Below are 22,176 nucleotides of genomic sequence, written 5' to 3'. Positions count from 1 at the left end.
GCGCTGCCCCGCCGTCTCGGCCCCCGGCAGAGCCGCAGATGCCCAGCTCAGTCCGGAGCAGAGCTGACCCAGCGAGGTGCCCAGGCGGATGGGAACGGCCCGGGTGAGCCAAGGTATAATTATTACTCATCATATACTGTACATCTCTCTCTCGCTCTCTCTCTCTCTTTTTTTTTTTTTTTTTTTTTTTTCAAAGCTGCCGCAAAGTGGGAGCAATATGTTGCATGCATGCTAATTGCATTAACCTAGTTAGCCACATTTAGTTCCCTAGCGCGGATGGCATGGATCTATTCCAATAGCAATTAGAGGAGCTACTTACCCACACAAACACGGCGACACTGGGCCAGGGGAATCGGGGCGAAGAGGGGGCATGTGCTTATTTATTTGCTTATTTTTACTGGAAGCTCTGACTCTCCGGCCAGTCTGCCCTGGTTCGAGCCTCTCTCCGTCCTGCAGCGGGAGGGGTGGTGGTCGGCACCGGTGTCATTGAACTTAAACGGGGCTTTCTCAGGGAGAAAAGAGCCGACCCATAATTCGATCTTGTCCTGTATTAGGACCTCATTAAACACAGAAAGTCGCTTTTGCACAAATGCTTCCATCAGGCATGTAATCTCATTACACTCATTAGAAAGTCAAATGTTAGTCGGACTTCAGCTTAATTATAAGTTATGGAAGTGTTGTACCGTTTCCTTCTGTGTATAGCCCCGTCCGTCTCAATTGGCTCTGGTGATGTGGTACCCCACAATTAAAACACTACAATCATTGTTATGTGGCACCTTTTCTTTGGCGTGCCACTTTTTTGTGATTCAATGCTTCAACACATCCTTTAGTATGGTGCAGATCAAGCGGAAGAGCCGGCCTTCGCATGTAAAACACCAGGGTCTCTATCTTGTCACTCTCCCGTCTTGACTTGGCAAGTCCCTTTAAACGCAATCTTCAAAGAGACTGACAGCTTCTTTTTAGTTACTCATAATCCATTCACCCGAGTGCCGCGCTTCGGCGACAAAGTCCCGCCGCAAGGAGCAGAACGAAAGTGCCTCGGCGGGTCCGCAGCGCGGAGGGAGCCGCGGAGCGGCCCGGGGGGCCTGGCCGCTCGGGGACACGGCCGGGCGCTGCCGGGAGCAGCGCGGGGCGGGCCTGACAGCCACTCCGGCCCCTTCCCACCCGCCTGCCCCCTCCTTCCAGCAGCGCTGGGGAGGGGGCCGCGCTGGAGAGGGCGCTTCCAGCGCAGAGCAGGGCCGGGACGGCCCGGGCAGGGGCTCCCCGCCGCCCCCCGGGCTGCCGCCCCGCACCGAGGGCCCCTCCGGACCTGCGCCGCCGCAAGCCCGGCGGAAAAACCCGTGCGAGGGCGCCCCGGCGGGGCCGCCCCTCCCGGGGCCGCGCTGCCCCGATGGCGCCCCCGGGGGACGGGCCAGGCCCGCCCGGGCCGGGGTTGCCCCCCGGGCTGGCCCCCCCAACACGCCTTCCCGAAGTGAGAAACTACCCCGGCAGCCCCACCGGTCTGGGGTCGTGCTAGAAACCGGGAGAGAGTAAACCAAGCAAACAAAAAGGGAGGAAAAAAATCCCCCAATCTCTCCCCCCCCCCCTTTTTTAAAGGCACTTCCAAACGTGTCACTTCTCGCGGGCTCCGGAATGGAGGTGCTGGCTATTGGTGTGCAGGCTGGTGCTGCTCTCCTGAGATGAATATCATTCGTGATGCTCCTTAAATCTCATGGAGAAGTCAATTCGGTTGTCTAAAAGGCCCTAAAAAAAGGGGGGGGGGGGGAACTCTGTAAACCGAAGGCATCATTCTCCTCATCTTAAAGCCTAGAAAAGGTATGGGAACGAGTACATCTCTCCTCCAGCAGGGCTGTGCGCATAAAGGGGCTGTCATGGGCACTGTGAAATCCTCCCACCGCGATTCCCATGGCCTCTAATCTGCCAGTGTGAGGACGAGCGCCCTGCAATGTATCGGGTGTGAAACCTCCCCAACGCGTGAACTCATCCCATTTTCATTAATGTATCTCTCACTGGCATCGGGTACCAGCTGCGAGGTTGAACAAACACCAGTTGAGTGTTCCCTGGTAAATCTCTCTCTTTCCAAAGCATTCTGCAGCCTGTGGGAATGGTCCTAAATAATTCCACAACAAATCGCATTTTCGAGATCTGGAATCATCTGTAGGAAACGATTCCCACGACGGGATGTGAGGTCTGGCCAACAGGTGTTCGGATTTGGCTGAGGAGATGGGGAAACGCAGGGAGGGAAAGCCTCGCTGCCAGAAAGCAGCCTGCTCGGGCGCCTCTTGCTTTACGTGGCGTGGAAGCCGCAGACAATCGAAATGATATCTTTATTGCTAGGTTCATGTCCTGGGCTATAACATATCAATCCCTGTCGTGGTTCTCTAGGATGCACCTGGTATTTCAAACTTGTTCTTTTTGTGCTTCTGGGTCCTGGACTGCAGCTGCCTAAAGCAAGCAAAGAGAGAGGCCCTTACAATGTGTCCAAGACGTGTTGGCATGGTTTGCTTGTCTTTAATGTACCATTAACTATTGTCTTTACACAATATGGGAACTGTAAAGCATGACATGTGTTATAATAAAACACATTTTCAATGATACACTTGGACTTGAAGCTGGGATGCAAGCAAACAAACAGGCCCAAATCTTGTTTTGTCTCTCTTGCTAAGCCTACTGGCAATTAAACTTAAGACCACTGCTTTCCCCTGATCAGCCAATTAAATTTTATGTCTCCTAATTTTTCACATAGAAAAAAAGTCTCAGTGCTGGCCCCTAAAGACATTGATTTTCTTGCTATCACCTGGCGCTCAGACCTTAGTTCCATTTATCAAGAAGGGAAACGTCAGGCGTTACATAAAGTGACTCTGTTACCATAAGGCTCTCACCATCCTGCCCTATTGTTTTCCCTTGTTAATAACTCATTACCAGGATTTAACAAATCAACCATTACATATGTTTTGTGTCTCCATATTTTGATCCGTACGATTAAGCAGATGTTACGATTGAAAATTGAAAAGTCCAAGGCTACTCTAGTCTGAAAGAAAGAGGGCAGCCTCAAACAACGAGCTAACAATGAGATTCAGAAGATCTTCAGAAAAACATTTACGACCAATAAACAGACTCCAACCTGCTCCATTTCAACCATTGTGCGCCTTTGGGGAATAATTAAGTTTAATAGGAATAGGTCTGCAGGGTTTTCAATGCCAAGCCCACAGGTGCGGGGTGGCACGATGAATGATTCGCCTGATTTTTGCCAAGCTCAAGGGCCCTTCTCGTGGACTTTCAAGCAGATAGAAAATATTGTCATTTCTTTTAATTCACAGCATTACTTTCAGGGCGAACAAAGGGGCGGGGGGGATGAATGGCTCCGGCTGTAAATGAAGCGCGCCCGGGCGGAGGTGGCCGCGCCGGAGACCGCGCCGGGGGCCGAGCGCGCCGCGGCCGCTGTGCGCAGCGGCCGCCCCGGCGGCGCCCGCAGCCGCCGCGCCGCCCGCGCCGTCCCGCGCCGCCCGCGCCCGCGCCCGCGGCCCCGGCCGCCGCCCCTCGCCCCGGGCCGCCGCGCGTCCGCGCCGGGACCCGGCCGAGGCGCGCATGCGCCCCGCCGCTCCGCGGGGCTCCCGGGCCGCCGGGGAAGGCGGGAGGCGCGGGCGGGGCGGCCCCGGGCCGGGGGCGGCTCCCGGGCGCCGCCCGAGCCGCGGCCCCGCGGCCGTCGGGGCTCCGGCGGGCGGCGGCGGGCGGCGGACGCGGCGCTCTCCCGTCCGCCTGCCCGCGTTGCGCATGGAGGTCTCCAAGAGGGGCCCCGATTGCGGGGCGCCCCCGGGGCCTCGGGCGGCGCCGCCCGGGCGCGGGGGCCGCGCCGCTGCCAGCGCCGGGGGGGCCCCCGGGCGGCGCCGCCGCCCCGCGCCGCCGCCCCCCGTCCGGCGGCGGCCCCGCGGGGCAGAGCGGGGCTCCCCCCGGGCGGCCCCTGGGGCGGCGGCGCCGGCTGCGGAGGTGGCGCTCGGCGCCCTGGCCGCGGGCGCGGCGCCGGCCCGGGCAGCGCGCTGCCGGCCCCCGGGGCTGCCGCGGCCGCGCCTCGCCCCTGCGCGCCCGCGGCCCCCCGCCGCGGCCCCCGCCCCCCCGGGGCTCCCCCCGCGGCCCCGGCCCGCCTCACCCCGGGCTCTGCCCGTGCACCTGCTCCCAGCAACCTGTTACGCCGCGCTGCTTGGAGAGCGCCGGGGAGGCGCCGTCCATGCCGCGCCGGGCGGGCTCCGGGCGCCCGGCGGGGCGGCCCTGGGGCGCTGGCGGCTGCGGCCGCTCCGCCCCGCCCCGCGCTGGGCTGCGCCCCCGCGGCCCCGGCACCGCGGGCCCCCCCCCCCCCCGCCCTCGCCGCCGCGGGCACCGCGACAGAGCGGCACAGCCACTGCCCGCTCCTCCCGTGGGCCGAGCCTCCCCGCCGGCAGCGCGAAGGGGCCTCTCGGGCGGGCGCGGCTGGCGGCCGCCTCTCGCCCCGACGGAGGCCTCTGTGCGTCCGCCGCTCTGGACCGCCCCAGTGGCAGGGCAGCCCTAGGCGGCGGGAGCTCCGCACGCGGTGCGCGGACTTGGGTGGCTTTCGCTCGGGTGCTGCGACAGCCGCACTGCCGTCGGTGTGCGCCGCGGCCGGGGCCGGGGCGGCCGCCCGAGCCCCCAGTTAAAGTGAGCGCCACAGCTCGGCTCCGGGGCCCAAGGGCTCTACCAGGGTGACAAGACGGGGTGGGCTCACCCCCCCGACGTCGCTAGTCCCGGTCTTGGCGAAGTGTCCGGGAGCTTCCCGGCGCCGAGGCAGGGGAATGAGGCCGCGGGGCTAGCGGGACCAGGTAGGGTCACCCCAGTGGGGCTCAACGTTGCACGGACGGCCCGCCAGTGCCTGCCGGCCCCGAGGGGCGCTCCCCATATCAGGCGGGCATTATGCCGGCAGAGTGTGGAAAGAAAAGCAGAGGAAGAAGACGGGAAACACAAGGAGGCCTCGGGAAGTGTTGGGATGGGGCGTTTTTGCAGGTGTGGAGCGTGTGTGCGGAGCGGCGGCGGAGCGCCCCGACGGCGCGGGGCGGCGGGGACAGCTGCCTCCGCATCGCCGTGCAGACACCCCCTCGGCGGAGCAGACCCCCCGGCACTGACCTTTCCGTGGGGGGACCGGGACGCGTTTTTCACGGAGTTAGCCACAAAGACGTCTCGCTGGGACTTTTGTTCCCCGCAGGGCCCGGGGACACCACGCTCAGCGCCGCAAGGGCTCTCCCCGCCGGGCCGCGCCGGGCTGCGGCGGCGGCGCGCCCTGCCCTGCCCTGCCCGCCCCGTCCCGTCCCGTCCCCGACGGCTCTCCCCATCCCCTGCTCCACAATGCTGCAAAATGCATCACTGTCACCGTCCCGGTGACAGATTGTGCGAAGGCGCGGAGCCCTCTCCAAGGTCAAGTTGAAGATCCCAGTGGCTGTTTAACCGCGCTGGTTAACGCCGAACAGCGCCCGGCTCGGAGCGGGGTCCCCCCTTTCCCGAGGCTATTTGTTCATCTGTCCCCCCTTGCCCTTTTTTGCAGACATTACTGCGAGCGGCTTGGGAAGCAGCGGAGGCCGCGACCCGGCCCGAGGGGACGGGCGCTGCGCTGCGCTGCGCGGGGGGGCGCGGAGCGGCGGAGCTGGGCGCGCCGCGGCCCCGCGGGTGGGCGCGGAGCTCTGACCACGGGACCCACACGCGGGCGCCGCTTTGCAAATAACTGTGCAAAACGCTCCGGGATGTGCTTTACTCCGTGTTCAGCAAACTTCTCCAAACGGAGTCTGGCTAAACAAACACTTCACCCTCCTCTCGCTCCCTCTCTCGCTCGCTCTCTGTGATGATTGATATTTTTTATTCAGCCCAACTTTTATTTACCTTGCAAAAATGTTCGGGACAAATGTGATAAATTACAGATATGCAAATTTCTTTGAATGGTGTTGTAAGTGTGTCTCGCTGGAGCTGAATAAGTCCTTGCAAGTCGGTCTGCGCGCACTCAGGACCCCAGGGAGCTGATCAAAGCACCCTTTCTCTTTCATCCCCAGTATTCTCCTCCAAACTATTTCGATACAATATGTTTCCATGATGCACTTAATGTGCTAGGGACACAGGACTCATTACAACCTAGCTAGTTCTGCCGACCCCTTTGTTCAGCGGCATAAAGTTTAAAAAAAAGGGGGGAGGGAGGGGGTGAAGGGGGAACGCTGCTAGTTGCCAGCTTTCTGAAATGTTAAAGCATGCGTCATTTTTCACCAGGTCTCGTCTTGATATCCTCAAAAGACAAACTATGAAACCGGCCTCAGCCCTTTCTGGCATTAATTACACTGCTGTCCAGCCGATCTGTTTTTCCTATTATATGCATTTCTCAGCAGGGATTTTTTTTTTTTTTTTTTTTTGCAAGACTAATGCAGCTGCAAGTCGAAGTATGAATGCATTTTATCAGTATAGAAAAATAAGCGGAAAGGCTGAAAAATGTCAAAGCCTATTCTTGATGTTTTTCGCACTTGTCCCATTTTTGAGGCAGCGGCTTTGGATTGCCCTAGTTTGTTGATTGTTTTAACCTCAAATTATCAGCTATTTAGAAGGAAAAATCTCAGATGCAGCTTGTTGAAATCACGTTACATGTTTATTGAATGCCGATGTGCCCCACAAATCTTTTCCCATCGGGGAAAGGCTTGCAAGTACTTGGGGAAATTGAAATTAGAAACCGAAGTTCGGGGCGATCGGTTTCCAATACACTGCGAGGCGGCGGCTGTTTGGGGAAATGACTCTACCAGGATGACAGTAAGAATATAAACTCTATTTCACGGGATAGCGCATTTGTTTATAGGGTTGATTGGTTGACGGAAATGGCTGGCAGCCAGTTCTGGGAAAGATTCCAGACCTGACTCCGATTAACCCTCTCTGGTGAAACTCTGCTGGAAACCAACTCACCAGCAATTGCCATTAATCTACTTACTAATTAAGCCAATTCATTTCTAAAGGAGAAAAATTCCTTTCTTTGGCCAAACTGATGGGAGGAAATTTGAAAGAAGCGCCAAACTGTGTAACTGTAATTCAGCCAAGGACTGCTAAAACAAGGTGTTGATATATAGCTGGAGATTTAAAACAAGTTTCTAGGGCAACAATCCTTTGGAGGCGGTGGTATATAGTGCATAGTAGATGAAGCTCGAATAATGGTGGACTGCAGTGTGCAATTGTACGGACGTTGGTTGGAACCAGGACTGCTTTCCCCAATTAAGCCGTTCAAGTCTTTTACTCCTCTAATAATTTATCTGCCCCGTTTAAACATTTCAGCCTTGGGTGACAGCTACAAAGAGCATCTCTGCCGGACATGGTAAACACGGTTGTGGAGCTAGTGTCAAACTTCTGCCCGGCATCAGCAACGCCCCTGGCCGCTTCCTGGCCCCCGGTCTGGATCGGTCCAAAGGGACCTGCACGCACATGCACACACCCGGCAGCCGTCGGGGCCTGCGAGGACCTTCACTAAATCACTGCAGCCGTCAGGGCATCCCGGCGAGGACGCTCAGGAGCAGCTCGCAGAGCCTGGGGCCTCGGGATATTGAGGTGGCATCTTTCTTCGAGGCAACATCGAGCCTCTTAGAGCCTCTTGGAGGCACTGTCTAGGCCACGGGGACGAGTCCTGGAGGGGACGGGCCCGAGGGCCGAGGCTCGCAGCGGCGGGCATGCACGGAGGGCGGCTGGGCGGACCCCCCGACCCACCGCAGGCCCCTGACAGCTCGCACACTGTTGCGCTCTTTTTTTCACTGTGGCCCGCTGTCTCTCGCTCTCCTGGCAGAAGACGCGGCGCCTCCTGCTAGGTGAGGGCCGGCACAGGTGGAGGCGGAGAAGGAGACCCGACGGCTTCCTCCGGAAACTCGGAAACTTAAAGAGAAGCTGCAGAGCAGCCGTGACACCGGCCGCTGGGCCTGGCAGCCCTGCTGCCCTGACCCACAAGGAGTGCACACTCGAGACCTCAGCGCCCGCTGCTCAGAGCAGACCCGAGCCTCGGCCCTCGCTTTCACCATTCATGTGCTTTCCTCGCTGTTTTGAAGCCTTCGTGGCATCTCTGTGGCCCGGGGCTCGGCCCCGTTGGTGGCCCTGTCGCTAGCACCCACCAACCCGGCCACAATGGCCCCGGCAGGCCAGGCGAGCTTGTGAATCCCGGCGCCGAGGCCCAGGCAGCTCCTTCTCCACCTTCTTCCCTTCTGGCCCTGCCTGCCAGAGACCAGGGTGCATTTCCCCTCCCTCCCGCCGCCCCGGCCCCAGCAGCCCGGGCCGCCGCCCCGTCCTGTCCCGCAGTGCCCGGGCCCGCCCGCCCGTCCCCGACACGCCGGCTCTGCCCGGCGCGCCCCGGCCGCTCCGCTCCGCTCCGCGCAGCTCCGCGCAGCCCAGAGCAGCGCAGCGGCAGCAGCGACCCGCGGGCGGCCGGGTCGGGCCCCAGGTGTTGGCACAGCCCCGCGGCCCAGTGCACACCGGCGCCAGCCCCGACGGCTGTCCTAGCGGCGGGGCTCGCTTTTTGGCGGAGCCCCCGGGGGTAGATGGCATGTGAAAGATGACAAATTCAATGACATATAATTAAAAGTAAGGGTAAACACGCCCTCACGGTTCATTTCTTAAGCTGCACGACGGCGAAGGCGGTTGCGAGAGTAACAAATTAAGTGCTCAAGTGACTCCGTCGCTGGACAGGAAGGCAGCGGTCAAAGCACTCAACAGGAGGTAGGAGGATGCTGAGTCCCGGCCATGAACAAGCTATGCTGCTGGAAAACAGCAGCGTTGTGTCATTTCACTAAAATTTCATGAAATTTCCTGATTTCATGTCATGCACTATACCCTGAGGTGATGACAATAGATAAGCAGAAGCTGGAAAAGAGTCAGGAAATCTTTCCTCAAACGTTTGATAACCAAACTAATTACACAGCAATAAGTAGCACAGCATGTATTTATGTCTCAAGCAAATACTGAACTTCTTCATTTAAGTCGCTCCCTGATATCATAAAAAATAGGATGCGATATCTTAAAAAGACTAATGACATTTCACAGGTAATGCAATTTAGAAAGAAACACTTCCATGTTTTCTTTTCCAACAATGTGCATTTTTGTAAACTGCTATAAATTGCAATTCAAAAGCCCTGATCTCGCCATCCCCAATCATTTTTTATACTGATCAAATGAATGCAGATACTCCCATTTGGGAGGGGCGACATGACATTTCACTTGGCAGTTCTAAACAGGTCACAGACCTTTCACAGACCCTAAGGCAGTGGGAGGGAGCGCTTTACGAAACCGTGTAACCAAATCAAACCAATGGTTACCCCTTTTCAATACCATTGGAATGGTTTGCACAATGCTATTCACATAGCAGCAGAGAAACTGAAAGGATGGTCATCCAATGGAAATTTCTTTTCTTTTGTTTAAACTTAGAGAGCTCAAAAATACTAGAAAACAATTACTTCTTGTATGACCAAAAGATAAACACTCTGTATACAGACCTATGTGTATACTGCAGCCCTCGGTGTGCCTAGATGTTTGTACACATCTAGGTACACATATGTATGTGTAGATGTACATTTATTGGAGATGTTGCTTTGTCTGAAACCATAGGCACAAAGACACAACATGGCTGCCCTGGAGATGACCTATTGCTTTCAAGTTGCTTGAACACATCAGAAATTCTATTGTTAAGGTTGATTAATTGAAACTGATAAGTTACCATGAATAAAGATTGTTTTTCTGTTTAATGTGGTGGGCCTGATTTGGTAAATGCTTCATTCATGTAGCCTTGCAGTGCAGCATATGGGCAAGATTCATTCAGTATCACAAACATATACAATTTATTATGCTTGTATGGTCACAACCAAAAGGCCTTTCTATTTTAATGACAAAGTTTGAATGAAAAATTCCATTTAAAGAGTCACTAACATTAAATGTGGTTTTGTAATTTATTCTTGTTCTTGGCTCTCGATGAACTGAACACGTTGGAAAAGCAGGGACATTAAAGGCAGTAAAACAAGTGCACGTGCTAACAGTGCTCCAGAGCTCTTTAAAACCAAGCAAACAGCTTATCTAAAGCGTTTGTCGTCCCACGCGAGGAGGGGACGTTGTAGCCTGCTGCCCCCTTGTATCACATACCACTGATAAAGTTATCGCTATCGTGTCCCCGCGCGATACGGCCCGCGCTGCCCTGCTCCCACATTCCCACGGCTGGCGCTGCAAGGGGCGGGCGAGGCCGTCCGGCGAGCGAACAACCAGCACGGCCCTTCCTGAGCAGAGGCAGCCGAGGTGCCTTAGCCAGGAGGGCCCAGGAAGGGCGCGGGGCTCGGCCGCGGGCGCCCTTGGCCGTGGGGTGCCCGGGAGCCCTGGCGGAGCCCGAGCCGCCCCTGCCCGCAGCGCGCCGCCCCGAGGCCGCGGGTTTGGCCGCTCGCTCCCGCCGCCGGGAGCCCGCAGCCGCGTGCGCGCGGCGCGGAGCGGGGCCGCGGGGTTTGCGCCTCGGGGCGCGGCGACGTGGGCCAGACTGTCCCCGGCTCGTCTGCTGGCCTCCCCCGGGCGCAAGGGACAAGGCCGGCGCCGCGGGAGAGGCGGGCGCTGCGCGCCCCGTGGGCACCCCGGGTGCGGCGCTGCGCGGCTCGGCCGGGGGCCGCGGCAGGAGGCGGAGGGGGGACAAAAGCGCAAAGCGCCGCGGTGCTCGTCGGCGTTTCCCTGCGGAGACGCTTCCCGGGGCTTCCTGCGGGCGCTGAACCCCGGGCGCCGGCAGCGGCGCTGCTCCGCCGTGCGGAGCCCGCGGCGCGGATGTCCCCGCCGCACGCACGGGCGCCGCGGCTGCACCGGCGGGGGGACAGGTAGCCACGGCGGGCCGAGGCGAAAGGGCCCGGCTTCGGGCTTCGGGACTGTGCTGATACAGAGCAAAGTTAAGGACCACTACAGCCAATGGGACTTTTTTGCCCCAATATTTTAAACTGCATACCTAAGATCCCTGAAATTTCCTCAGCTCTTGTTCAGTAATTACTACTTTAAAGGTGGTTAAAAACCACGAAGCTCAAACTTGAAGTCACACGTGCCTTAAAAGTCTATGTCATTTTCTGCATTCTCCACTCAACAATAAACAAAGCCTCGCCAAACAGGAAAAAAAAATCAAGCTTTAAAAGAATATGTAAAGGAGTCCCCCACCCCTCCGCCCCGACAAGAACCGTGTGGCAAACGCCCACTTCACTCAGTGTGTAGTAGGTTTGACCCTGTTCCTACGTATTTAGGGGGATTAAAAAAATAGAATTTATCAAGATCAACATCTTAGTTTGCTAGGAAAAGTAGAACTTATGCACCAAGACAATTAATTAATTAAATACGAATTTGAAAATTATGAAAAAATCCCTTGAAAGATCCCTTTCAAGTATTTTAAAAATATGACCTCTTAACCTCTTCTTCCTCGATTGACAGAGTAATTTGAAACAGAAACAATGTAATCTATCAGAATAAGTCGTGTTACTTCTGTAAATCAGATATTTATGTTTGAGCTTTCTCTTACTGACAAGCTGTAAAGGCTCACTGTTATTCCAAGTTTTTATCTCTGAAATTCTTGTCTTTTCTGCTCATTAAGAGTCTCTCCACAGATTACAAAGTCAATAGATCCAAACACCGGACTGTGAGAAAAATCTCCCTGAGTACATAAAAATCAACAGCAGTGGATGCTATACAATGGAAAGCATAGATGTTTTGGGGTGTTCAGTTTTATCATCTTTAAACAAGAAAGAGGGTAAATATTGTTGCAAAATTTCACCTTCCATTGTTTTACATTTCCTTTTGCCATTCCCAAAGTTTGACAGTTACGCATCCTCATTTCTTAATGGCACATTTACTGAACAGCTTAGTTTAAATAAAGTTTGTAAGTATTTTGAGTTTTCCATACATAACTACAGTGGACGTTATCAGTCCATCTACAGTGTGGAGCTGGACATGATGATCTTAAAGCTACTTTTACAGATTATCCTCAAAAAAAGTGACTGGACTCATTGATGCTGATGATGATATTAAAAAATTCTGAGGGATTCTGAACCCTAGCCAGACGCCTTCAGTTATTGAGATGGGCTGAATCAGACCCTCTAAGTGCAGACTCTTTTATTTCCTTCACTTATGCATCAAAGTTTTCATATATATATATATTATATATATATATTAAAAAAATATATATAGTTAATGTTGAAATTTTACTTTCCCAATATGGCGCTCTGTGTGCTCGCATATTAAAAGAGATTGAAGTGAAAACCAGAGAAAACCCTCAGCTCCAACATAGACCTCAGGAGAGGGCACCTAGGCATGAACAAGATGAAGGCAGCGCTGGAGTAAAGTTGACAAACTTTTAAAAGTAGAATATTAGTTTGGATAATTCCGTTTTTAATCCCTGCAAATATGATTTTAGACCATCTTTAAAAACCGACAGAAAGAAATCCATTCCCGTGGATGCCAGCAGGTCCGCGGTGGGAGTTACTCGAGAGGCGCTCGCACCGCTGCCGTTTGCAAACGGCCCCGCCGTTCGCAGCCGCGCAAACCAGACACCCGGTCACACGCCCGGAACAGGCACAGGCAGGAAGTCTAGAAAGGGCACGTACGCCAGTCTGATGCGTCTAAAATATACGTCTGTTTAGCATGTACGTTTCAACACAAAGACGGCTGCAGTGAGGTAAAGGTCCTGCACTACGCAGGATTCGCCTGCCCCCCCTCAGCCGCAGTTACCTGCGCGCAGGTCGGGACGCTCTGCGCCTGCGGAGAGCGCTGCGCAGCGGAAGGCTGCCGCGGCCGCGGCCAGGGGCGCCCGGCAGAGCCCGGAGGCTGCTCCGGCCGGGGCGCGAAGCGCGGCCGCCGCGGCGGGGCTGCGCAGAGGCGCGGCCGGGCGCGGAGCTGCCGCGCGGCGCCGGCCCGGCGCGTCCGCGGTGCTGAACGCGGCGAGGGCGGCGGCCGGGGGCCGCCAGGCTGCCGCCTTCCCTGGGAGAGCTGGTACCTGTTAGAGGGCCAGGACTGACCCTTGGCAGAGGAAACACACCACAAACCACACTTTTAATGAGTCACGTGAATACCCTGGATAGTTACACCACCCGTTACTCTCGTATTGTCTGAACATTGCTGTATACGAGCTAAAAAAGCATTTCAGATTTAAACGTAAGTGGAATTAACAAGTTCTCAGCAGTAGGGTAGACCTGACATCTTCCCTGATGTATCCACTCATTTTTAGAGAAAAGAAAGGTAATGAAACCTTAGGACCGTCCATGGACCTGTCTATGCCTCATGCTCTACATCTGACACAATTCTCTTGGATTCTCCCTTGCCATACTGCACGTTATTGCTGCATGCTGTCCGCCCAGGGGTATGGAGCTTTCCATCTTCACGCACAATAGAGAATACCTTAAATAATCTCCCCTGGAGCAGAACCTTATTCTCAGGTGTGTCCAGCAACACTGCAACTTGTATTTGTAACTACTTTACAAAAGCAGTGAAGAAGATTTGAGAAATTTCTGTTTAAAAAAGAAAAAGATGTAGGCAGATGACAGGTACATGAGCTGGAACATATCTAGGATAAACAGGTGTAATAGTTCTACTAGACTTCTATAAAATATTTTGCTTTGCAGAAGGCTAGACTAGAAGATGATTATTTTTTCTTTTACCATTAGAAAGGTTTAACATTGGACATCATATATTCTAAATAAAAATATTTTGTATGGAGATAAAGAATCTGCCTTGAAACTAACAAAGTGATGGTCAGTTGTACTACAATTCTATGGAATTCTTGAACTTTTATATGGGTGCAGACAATTAGGGGAAATGACGCAGCATTAGAATCCTAAATTCAGAGACTTCAATAACAGAGAAAAGAAACAGCTCACTTCCAAAATTTACTTGTTTTAGGTTGTCTTAAGGACCTAAAATCTTATAATTTTTCCCCATTTTTGCTTATCAGGTACTCATTTATATAATTAAAGGTATGCAAACCGATTAATAGAAAAATGATACATTAAAGCATTGCTTCATTTTCCTGTTTTAACAACAAATTGAAATACTCAAAAAGTTCCAAACCATGGACTCATCTGGGCTTTTTACTGAAATTAATTCTACTTCAGTGTACATAGTTCACTAGATGTATTCACAGGTGCAACTAAGTGATGATTTCACCTGTGCTTTGACATGGAGCACTGAAAATGTTCTCACTACCACACTGTTTGCTTGTGTCATTAAAATAATGTTTAGAAACAATAATGTTTAGAATATATGTCATATTTTTAGAAAATCAGTTCACATTCATTTGTCTAAGTGAAAATAAACATTTATGAACTGATGTCAGTAATCTTTCCATAAGCTGACAGCTTGCAATAAAATCAGTCAAGGGTAGTTTAAACAGGAATCATACACCTGAAAGGTCTTCAGTGTTTGCACTAGTTATGAGGGCTTCAGTATTTTGAAAAGAAATTTTAGTTTGTTCAAATCTTGACTTAATAATAAAGTCATTTATATTCAGACTATATAGACATTTCTTTGTTGAACTTGGATGTAGCAGTGTAGTTTTGTTGTTGGATTATTTACAAACAATATACTTTCCCAAGCATGTTTTGCTGAAAAGCTCAAGCATACTATTTTCAGTTTGAAATTTAGTAGATTTTCTCCCTGAATATCCAACCAGATGATCTGAAGCAAGTTCAGCAAAGTCATTCAACTGGAAGATCAAACTCTAGCAAAGTTTTGGAAAGACTGTCTACTGTGTTGGATGTTTTTTAAAAGTTTATTTTAATAAACTCTCTTTTCTGATTGGTACTTATGCATTGCTGTTGTTCTTCAAGATGCACTATCTCTCCATACAATCATGTTGTAGATATACACACACCCACGAATTCAAGACTGGGAATACAGGGAAGCTCTTTCCTCTTCCTGGGCTCTCCATTATTATAAGCTCTGGGAAAAAATATTTCCTTTGTTTTTTCTTGCAAAAATCTTCAGGGGACAGAAAGAGAGAGAAGAGGGCAGGTTGGACTATAGGGGCATACACATGCACGTTCAGGCAATTCATCTCAAAGACAAACAGTTACTGATAGCTTTCTTCTCTTGGTGCCTCTTTCTATCTTCATATGTATGAAGTATATACGAATATACATCATATATTCATGTATATTTATGAATATATACATTCATATAGTTTGTAACTCCAAGCAGTGCTCTTCACAAAATTCCTTATGCTCACAGAAAACTAATGTAGTCAATATTAAATAAGGACTCTGGCACTGTCCTCCCTCATGCAGCATCATGCATCAACAATTCAGCAGTGGCAATAACATAGGTGGAAATGAGCCACTCTGCAAAGAAGCCACTTCTATCACTTGATTTCTGTAAGTGTGTGCTGTGACAGCTGTTAAAAATCTTCACAGAACTTTTGTAGAAATACTCTTATGAAAGAGGAAAGGTAAAACATTTTGTGAGTGTATCTTGTCATTAAATTAGGCAATCAATGTTCAAGATTGGAAAGAAATGAGGGAAATTTTTTCTTTTAAAAAGATGGGTTTTAGTATCTTTTGCATCATGTCATTGCCTTTTCAACCTAGTAGCAGCAGCCATGAAAAGGACTACTGTGGAAAAAAATAGAAAATCTATATGGCCAAACAGGTTGGATACCTTCTGATGATTCACTTGGACATGGAAGCATAGAAGAGATGGGTTGCCACACAGAATTCAAAGCAGAGTTCATTGGTTGAAAAGAACAGACTCCACAGGGCAGAAGACTCATTGAAAACAGCAAGAATTCCTTCAGAATATCTAATACCTTCTTTGAGGGCAACCTGTAGTGCAGATATAACTCATGCATAAACCATGATAAGGGTTTATAATTAGAATGATATTTGAAAGCATTGGTAATTAGAGCTGTTATTTCTGTGGAGCTTTAATAATGCATGCATATGTTACATTCTATAAGCTAATCAACCGTTCATGAACAGGATATCAAATTAGATGCAGAAGACACAACACCACCAGGTCTATGTTGGAGAAGTCTATTGTTTGGTTACAGTTTTCAATACAGTGTTGCATAACTGAACTCAAGAATTTGTACCAATTACTTTTCAGTCATTTCCATGCATTAGAGTATAGTTTTTAGGAAATTAATAAAAAGTTTTTTTTTTTTTTTGATAATCACTCACTCTAATTCAGGGCATATTTCACTTTCTTTCAATATAATTGCCCTTGCAGTTAATATTTGTGTTTAACTAATTAGTGACTTTTTTTTCTTTTCTTCTGAAAATGTCAAAAACAAAACACAGTATAACATCAAAGAAAACCAGTCCCTGGAGTGGTATGTAGAAACTCAAAGTTTCTCAGACATTAGAAGCATTTTCCAATAAAGTAATTCATATTACAGGAACATTTCCCATCACTATGTAGTGAAATATAGTTTGTTTATAAAAATTAAGAAGTGAGAGCAAAGCATATTTACAGTTTATGCTCTAGGCTTTTGCATCATCTGAGGTGGGGCCTGTGAAAGGTGGGATCAGCTCACCCTCGACCCCAGTCAGTCACCTTTTGTTCCAAACAAGTTCCAAAAGGAACCTGGGCTCTTAACTTTGAACCTTGGCACATCTGAGGTCTAAAATACGCTAGAGAATTTACAAAGTATCTACACATACTATAAATAGCTTCAAATAGCGTAAGTATTGAACATAATCGGAGCAGAATAAGCGGAAAGGACGGTCTTCTTAAGGAAGAAATTAAATGCAGAAGCACTTCAGAAACAGTAACATTACCAATCACATCCTTTTGCTTCTTGTTCCATGTTATCCTGCTGAAGGTAGCAACAATTCATTCAAACCATCAGCAAAATTGATCATCTTGTTGCTAAATGTATAGTTGCTCTCTACTTAAACATTCACACTTCAGATTATCGTCTAATAGTATCTTAAAAATCTATATATTTTTTTCTTTATTCAGTCAATATTCAGGAAGAGTGAGAGTTTTGAAGAAGTAAAACAAGCACATATTATTAAGCAAACTGAAGCATGCCTCTGGCTTGTTATAGAAGAATGGAGATTTCTCATGAGCTCTTGATCATACTGAAATGCATTTGCATTAGTGTTTTATTTTTGTAAATCCCTTGGCTTTTCTCTTGCCCAGAGACATTGAACAGCAAAAGACTGCTAAAATAACACCTGGCTCCTGGGCATGTGATGGAGTCAGCGACTGCATTTTGACAGCCAAAGAATCATGAGATCCATTATGCTTGGTCTTCCTCTATTTATCATCTGTGAAAAACTTAAACAGAAATTATTGTAGCAGTGGTGGCAGAAAGAAGGTAACAGCTAACCAAACAGCTCTCTAAATCAGTCTCAAAAGAGTAGCAATTTGCTGTACCTATTAGAAGTTGAGAAAAAGTCATGATTTTTGTGTGAAAAAAAGGAGGGAAAGAAAAAACAGCCTGCAGACCTCTAACAAGCACATAAAATTGTCCTCCACTAGAAGAGGTGGCTCCTCTATCTGAGTCATTTTCCCACCATGAAAGACAGCAGCCAGCACTTGCTTCAAAAGAAACCTTCAGACTGGCTGCATTTGCTGAGATCCATTTGTGCAGCCCAGTGAGACGAGGACTTCAGGCAGGCAAGGCTACTAGAAGATACTGCTTTGCTTGTGCTGAAATGTCGAGCTGAATTACTGAGGGGCTTCCTCTTTTAATAATAATCAGATGGTATACAAAAACAACATTGCACAGCTTTGTTTTTAATCTTGGTCCTCTCAGGCAATGTGAGTTGTTTGTATCCCTGTTTTAAAGTCTCTTTAATTGAAGCTTATTTAACTACATAACTGCTTATTAGCTGTTGAATATAATAAGTACAACTTCATGTACATTACGTAGTTCTATCTAATGCGTTTTGTACTTGGTTCATGAGGAGACTCCCACAGTAGGGGCACTGTTTGTTTTGGATGATACAATATTTGACAGAAATTCCCAGAAACATTATCTGTTATCAGTAAATAAATAAACACTACTAACAGTGCCTAGATGGACAAGGTCCTGCTTGGTAGGTACCTGGAAGGGTTATGTATTTGTTAGACAGTCTTTATAGAACAAAGGAAACTAGTGTTATTCTTTTTTTTTTTGCTTGAAATCACCAGTCACTGAAACATTCAGACTTTTATCTCCATACTAAGGACGCACACCACCTCACGTTGAGCTAGAAGAGTCACAGACACACACACACAAACTTCCCAAACATCCCTACCTGTCTGGTCATAATAAAGCATTCTCTGAGAAGTTCCTTCCGAGAATTCTGATTCTGTGTCTTGAATAATAGAATTGTGTCTCTCTGAGACTCTAAATTAAGATTTGGAAATAGAAAACTCATTTTTTTCCCCCCAAAAGAAACTCCTCCAACTGAATTCTGGGTCTTATAAAAACTCTCCTCCAGCAAGAATGCCACCAAATATAATAGAGCTAAGTCCTTTTACATGTAACCATATCTATTCTCTTCAAGTCCATGACTTTTTTAGGGAAAAAGAAGATAGTTACTCAGAAGAGGCAAAGTACCGCAAAATATATTATACCTCTTCCTTCATGACTGCCCTTTTTGCTATTATTTAGCAAACACAGAGCAGTTACATTTCCAGGCATAAGACTGCCTAAAGGATCAAGTGTCTGAGAACAATCATCACTACTTAAATTACAGAGTGTGTTACTATGCACCACAAATTTCACACTCACCGTCTTCAAACAGACGGTCCTTTTTCATTGCATTTGCAAGTCTAAGAAAATTATCTTCACCTTCTTTCTGCTGTTCAGTAGACTGGGATTGTATTGGAGGCTATAGGAGAAATATTTTCTTATTAAGGCTGCTCATAAGCTATTGATTAACTAAATAATTAGAAAGCCAAGTTACAATTAAGTTTGTTTGAAAACTAGCAAAAAGAAATACAATGCAAACTGTTCTTAAAACAAAGAAACACTAAAACCCTATGAAATACGGAAATTAGACAACGTGCAACCAATTCAAATGCTTAGCATAGCAGTGAGCTCTTGCAGAAACGTGGAAAGTTATTTCAGTAACCAGCATACAAAACAAAGCTACAATGGCCTTAGTTTTTGAGAGACCATTTTAGGGTGTCACTTAACTTCTATTAAAATAGATACAAATATTTCTGGTGGACTTTGAGAACTAGAATAGTTCCATACAAGTTTTTTTAGCATGATAAAATAGGAAGAATTGAATATTTATATGTATACATATACATATATGCAAGTATATATTTACTTCTGTAAATAAATCTTACTGGCAATTTGTTATGATATGAACAGGGCACATTTTTATGATCTTGCTTAAGAAACTAGCTTTAGTCAGTTCAATAATGTATTCTCTAATGGAGGTCATAGAATTACAGATACATTGAATTTGACTGTTGTTAAAAATATTGACACACTACTATACTATGCAGACTACCATAATTCATATTTTAAAGTGTTTTGTAGTTTTATGAGAAGTCTAATACTGCTTTTATATCATTCCATACTTTTAAAGAATAAGGCTAAGATACTTTCATGTCCTTTTCTGAAAGAAATATCTGAAAGTCAGTTTATCCTTTGCAATTACTGTTACAGACTTGTTGAGAGAGTTGAATTGAGACCATTCGGGGTGCTTGTCTCTAAGAACTGTTTTGTATTTGAATTGTTTGTTCAAATGAAAGCTCACATTACTTTTGTAAACTTGGTAGCTTTTCTGTATTATCTATAGCAACCTGAAAAATATTTTATTCTTTACTATTCTTTACTTAAGTATAGTAACTTTTTTCTGAATATTTTGTGCAGTCTTGGTCTTCGAACCTCTGCCATTTTCTGTCATAAATATTTGTATCATGAAGGATATTTACGATCTTATATGTTAAATACCAAAACTTAATCAATAATCCCAACTGAGTAACATATATTTCTCATAAATATTATAATTGTGATCACAAATTAGATATATAATTCTCCATTCCTTGAAGTAATCAAGCAATTGACCCATTAAGATTTAGGTATTAGCCTTAAAGGACAGCAAGATAACTTACACTGTTACTGGTTAGGTAACCAGTTTTACTCATTCCTTTAGAATCTCATTCAGGTTTCACATAAATATTTTTGGTCTTCCCACTTATTTCAGTAGTAGATAAAGCAGGCTTACAGTGGTCTTGTTACCCACTAAGACAATGCTACTTCAGTTCATATGCAGGTAGCTATAATTGCAACCACAAAGGTTGATTTTTTTTAATTACAGCTGACTTTAAAAATCAATCTGGCATGCTTTACACAAATATTTGTTATTATATGCATTTGATGACAAATACAATTGCTATAACATGATTTGAACATAAAAATTCAGAAAATTCAGAAATATTTTAAATATTTTGAAAAAAAAAGTCATACAAAATACCATATATAAAAGTCCTATCCTATGCATCACAAAATTGTCACAAGTGCTATTGCTTTATTAAGTATAGAATGTATTTAAGCATTTCTATTTAGCAAAAAATTAGTTACCTACCAAAGTTAACGGTAAATATAAGCCACCTCTGAATCCTTTCACATCTTGTGTATCATTTTCAACACAAACAGGAAAAGACATCTGTAAGTAACACATCAATTACATGTTAAACACGTTTCAAGAAAGTATAGCTTGATAAGTAAGTAAGCAATATTAATAAAAGATTTTAACTGAATGTGGAAATGGTACTATTGCATAACCATCCTTAAATTAGGTGAGTATGTTTTAACTTCACCATATGTGAATTGAACATCTTTTACATGAGAGTAGAACATATTCACTTCCATATTTGATATATGATCATATTCAAGAAAAAAATCAATTAAAAGTACTATGTTAATGCAAATTGTGTTTGTCCTTTCACTATGTCAGTGATAATAAACTCAAAATCCTGTTTTAAGTTTGACTTGACAATAACGTGCGCCTTGTTCATTTTCACTGAATTCTCACTATGTTGTCAGAACAGCACAAAAGGGGACAAATACATACAATTCTGTATGACACAAATAAAAGTAGTTTTACTGTTTAAGACTGACTGCCAGGCAACAAATGAGTTTTAAAAATTCACACTTTCCATTTCTGTTTTGCCAAAATTATTCTCTTAAATTCCTTTAAGCGCAGGATATTGTATGTCTAACTTGTAAAAACACAACCTGACCTAAGCAGGAACCAGTATAACTTGTGCTAATCCAGGTCAATCCAAACAAAAAAAGGATTGAACTGAAATCGTTCTGAAATTTAAAGAAAAGTTTAAATTAAAACCAAAAGGGCTCTGAATTACTATTCAGCTTCCTCCACTGATCCAGGAAGAAAGCAATCTGTGCTAATCCAGTATCAAAATGGGATTGTATTTTCCCCTCTTTAACCTTCCTGGAGGAGAGGAGGACCAATATCCCACTCCCCTCACGTAAGGGAAGGATCGGGGCTTGCCAAGGGGCTGCTCTCCCTGCAGGGTTGTGCCTTACCGTGCGAGCACCCACAGAGCAAGCACGACGCCAAGCCTAACAGTTCCCGACCCCTCCACCTTCTGTCAGGCGGATGCGAGGGGCAAGCTGCAGTCTTGTCTGAATTCACAAGCTTACTGAAGAAAATTACCAGTACAGCTCATTCATATATTGCAAATGGATATTATATTTACCTAATGTTGCATTCCGGCAAAGGCACAAATGTGCAGGTGTTACCTGCACACACGAATTATGTACACAAGACTGCACTGCATGCAGCTGACCATATCCAGCTTTGACAGTCTACCTCTGCCATATTTGCCATTTCATATTTTTGCCTATCAAATTTGTTTGACTTTATGGTATGATCTGGCTTCTATGTTTTATTGTATTAGAAAGCTCAGAATGATTTTCAATAAAAACAATGCATTGAATACAATAAACCAGCTGCCTTGCCTTTACTTACTGTCTCACTGAGGGATGTACTTTTAAATACAAGTAACCGACGTTGCAGGGTTTGTCTAAGAAACATTTCATCCTTAATGGCATGCAGACTGAAAAGAAAGAATTTTTGCATTACATCAATCTACATTAGCCTGTAGTCACTCTTAGGAAGGACAAAACATAAATTAAAGTCATATTCAAATTGAATTTCCACAATATCACCAAAATAACAATCCAATGAAGCAGCCATTTGATTGTTA

General features: G+C 47.4%; 1 protein-coding gene across 3 annotated transcripts in view; it reads right to left on the bottom strand.

Moving 5' to 3' along the window:
* Positions 1-17,021: 17,021 nt before the first annotated feature.
* C2H10orf67 (chromosome 2 C10orf67 homolog) overlaps positions 17,022-22,176 on the bottom strand; it is a 45,333-nt gene continuing 40,178 nt past the window's right edge. For 2 of the 3 annotated variants that reach the window (XM_062567702.1, XM_062567704.1), the window contains 3 exons: positions 21,939-22,026; positions 20,529-20,609; positions 18,664-18,815 (listed from right to left, as the gene is read on the bottom strand). In XM_062567702.1, the coding sequence (XP_062423686.1) occupies positions 18,690-18,815; positions 20,529-20,609; positions 21,939-22,026 (295 nt within the window). In that variant the 3' untranslated portion in view covers positions 18,664-18,689. Of the gene's footprint in view, positions 17,272-18,663; positions 18,816-20,528; positions 20,610-21,938; positions 22,027-22,176 lie in introns of those variants that run through there. The other variant, XM_062567703.1, reaches the window with a different exon arrangement.

Source organism: Rhea pennata, chromosome 2, assembly GCF_028389875.1.
Source record: "Rhea pennata isolate bPtePen1 chromosome 2, bPtePen1.pri, whole genome shotgun sequence".
Taxonomy (NCBI): domain Eukaryota; kingdom Metazoa; phylum Chordata; class Aves; order Rheiformes; family Rheidae; genus Rhea; species Rhea pennata.
Note: the sequence above shows the minus strand (reverse complement) of the source record. Positions and strands in the feature narration are given on the sequence as shown.